The 3,135-nt window shown below is 44.8% G+C and overlaps 1 protein-coding gene across 1 annotated transcript in view; it reads right to left on the bottom strand.

Annotated features, from left to right (window-relative positions):
- Nucleotides 1–2,458, bottom strand: part of gk5 (glycerol kinase 5) — a 27,575-nt gene extending 25,117 nt beyond the window's left edge. Inside the window, exons 1-2 of the mRNA XM_064992163.1 lie at nucleotides 1,865–2,458; nucleotides 1,596–1,689 (exon numbers count right to left, since the gene is read on the bottom strand). Of these exons, the coding sequence (XP_064848235.1) occupies nucleotides 1,596–1,689; nucleotides 1,865–1,990 (220 nt within the window). The 5' untranslated portion in view covers nucleotides 1,991–2,458. The remainder of the gene's footprint in view (nucleotides 1–1,595; nucleotides 1,690–1,864) is intronic.
- Between the last annotated feature and the right edge of the window lie 677 nt (nucleotides 2,459–3,135).

Genomic DNA, 3,135 nt, shown 5'->3' with positions numbered 1-3,135 from the left:
CCAATCCCCCATAGACCCTGTAGCTTTACTCCAGGAGCAGAATGTGCTACCCTGCCTTAGCCCAATCCCCCACAGACCCTGTAGATTTACTCCAGGAGCAGAATGTGCTACCCTGCCTTAGCCCAATCCCCCATAGACCCTGTAGCTTTACTCCAGGAGCAGAATGTGCTACCCTGCCTTAGCCCAATCCCCCATAGACCCTGTAGCTTTACTCCAGGAGCAGAATGTGCTACCCTGCCTTAGCCCAATCCCCCATAGACCCTGTAGATTTACTCCAGGAGCAGAATGTGCTACCCTGCCTTAGCCCAATCCCCCATAGACCCTGTAGCTTTACTCCAGGAGCAGAATGTGCTACCCTGCCTTAGCCCAATCCCCCATAGACCCTGTAGCTTTACTCCAGGAGCAGAATGTGCTACCCTGCCTTAGCCCAATCCCCCATAGACCCTGTAGCTTTACTTCAGGAGCAGAATGTGCTACCCTGCCTTAGCCCAATCCCCCATAGACCCTGTAGCTTTACTCCAGGAGCAGAATGTGCTACCCTGCCTTAGCACAAACTCCACAGAAACACGTTAACACCCCGAAGGGTTTGAAAGCCAGGGTCAGCCACAGTGCAGTGCCCCTGGAGCAGTTTTAGCTCAAGGGTACAACAAGGATACAGCATCTTGGATCTCTAAAACGCCACAAGATTGGTTTTCTGTCGGACATGATGAACTGATTCCTGTTATATCCAAACCAGTGACCCTGCCTATAAGTCTACCAATCCGTTTCCTGTGATATCCAAACCAGTGAGCCTGTCTACAGATCTACCAATCTGGTTCCTGTTACATCCAAACCAGTGAGCCTGTCTATAGATCTACCAATCTGGTTCCTGTTACATCCAAACCAGTGACCCTGCCTATAAGTCTACCAATCCGTTTCCTGTGATATCAAAACCAGTGAGCCTGTCTACAGATCTACCAATCTGGCTCCTTGTCAACACCAAAAGGTTATTGAACCGAGAGTTATTTTAGGACCAGGCCGTCTATACATAAGATTAGGAATATCGTCCCCATCAGGAGTGCTTGACTCCCGGAACACACAGAAACTTAGTTCTGGAAAATAAATATAAACAGTACCAGGACCCAAAATAAGTGACAGCACCTATTTCAGTCCACTTTATGCCCATCAGGCCATATGTGTGAGAGACAGACATAGTGTGTCAAATGTATTGAAGATAAAGTGCACATAAAAGGGTAAATAATTTATCACAAAAATTGTACAATTTAGTTACATGTTTCTTCCTCAGGCCTACCCAAACCATACTGTCATTTCTGACGCGCTTCCAGCAACTACGATGGATGCTTAACCTGGCCAGCCCAGTACAGCTCGACTTGGCTCGGCCTAGTAGTGTTAAAAAAAATGTAAAAAGGTATTTGCTTATTAGTTAATGACAATGATTGACTAGAGAGATCTCCAACACCTCAGTCTCTGATTCACCTATAAGGCAAGGATGAAAACCAGAGCCCATGCAAACCCTAGAGGACTGGAAGTATATGAGAAGGGGGTTAAATATGCCATGGTGGGCCTATCAATATGGAAAGGGAAATGGTACAAACCTTGCACAGCACCATTCACCACCTTAACGAATCCTCTCCACAGCTCTTCGGGGTCCAACTCGACCAAGCCCGGTTCAGGATACAAGAGATTCACCTATAAACATATACCAGTCAAATTAACAATGTGAAGATTATGCGTGTCAGAAACAAACATTAACCAGGGTCCATAATTCATTCAATAATTATAATTCATATTATTTAGCATGCCTAATTCAGAAAAACGTCATTTCGACTTATCATAGCTCTATTGAATCTAGCCTATCCAATACCTTGGTGGTGCATGATCCTCGAATCTGGGCTTCCTTGTCGAAAACGTGACATCTGATCGATGTTGTCCCCACGTCAACAGAGAGAATGTAACTTTGTCTTTTGAATCCGTTCCTCTGAATCTCCATAGTAACACGAGCTTTGTGTTCAGCAACAGTTTGACCGATTCCTCCTTCGGACCTTTGCCTCACATATCGTGAAAGCGATTGTCACAACTGTCTCCTCACCCTCTAGGCAATAGCACAGGGTGGACTGGAGAAGGCACCTGTCCTAGTTGAATCCTTTCGCCAATGTAGATATGTGAAAAACTGAAAGCATTTTTAGTCTTTCTGTTCGTGGAGAAAGGTCACTTTTTTAAAATCGCGTGACTCATTGTTTAAATTCCAGTTATTCCGGTAACCATCCAATCCATGGAATATTGCGAAATACAGCATACATGACAATTTCACAACAATTTCAAAGACGCCCACCCACCCAATTCCGTTCAAACCTGCCAAGGTTTTGGCGAAATTATATCTTAATTAGTTCACAGCACTTTTATAATTTCATAATGGTGTAGGCCTAATAAAACAATGTTGTGGGCGTGTGTGTTTCTCAAACTCAGTAGCATAGATTTCAAACCGAGAGGCGCAACATCACAATAATTCCGGAAACAAGTCGAGAAGCAGATTCGAGAGACCAGACCGGGGTTTGGGGGAGGGGAAAGTCAATATGTGTTTTCGAGCGGAACACTTTTGTCAAATCGGAGACCATCGTTGTTCACATGCCTTTCAAAGTGTGTTGCATTATAAAAAATAATCCGATTTACGTCTACATGTCGACTGCATGCACTTTACAGAAATCATGTGATCGAAGGTCATGAAGTTTTGACTGCAAATGTTCTGCAACTGCCCTTCACCAACTTCGTCCTGCAGCCATCGCATGCATCGGGCTCCCGAGTAGCGTAGCCGTCTAAGGCACTGCATTTCGGTGCTAAACGCGTCAGACATCCAGGTTCGACTCCAGGCTGTATCACAACCGGCCGTGATTGGGAGACCCATAGGGTGGCGCACAATTGGCCAAGCGTCGTCTGGGTTTGACCGGTGTAAACTGTCATTGTAAATAATAATAATATGTTGTTAGCTGACTTGCCTAGGTTAAATAAATAAAAAATATATTCAAAAACAAGTTGTGGTATTCTCTATTGGCAACCAATCATTCGAGTATTTTTGTTTGACCCACCGCACGCGAATGTGACCAGGCATGACTGAAATAGGAACAGACATCATGTTGG

The sequence above is a fragment of the Oncorhynchus masou genome, chromosome 17 (genome assembly GCF_036934945.1).
Source record: "Oncorhynchus masou masou isolate Uvic2021 chromosome 17, UVic_Omas_1.1, whole genome shotgun sequence".
In the NCBI taxonomy this organism is placed as follows: Eukaryota; Metazoa; Chordata; class Actinopteri; order Salmoniformes; family Salmonidae; genus Oncorhynchus; species Oncorhynchus masou.
The sequence above is the reverse complement of the archived record's forward strand: the minus strand, read 5'-3'. Positions and strand labels throughout refer to the sequence as shown.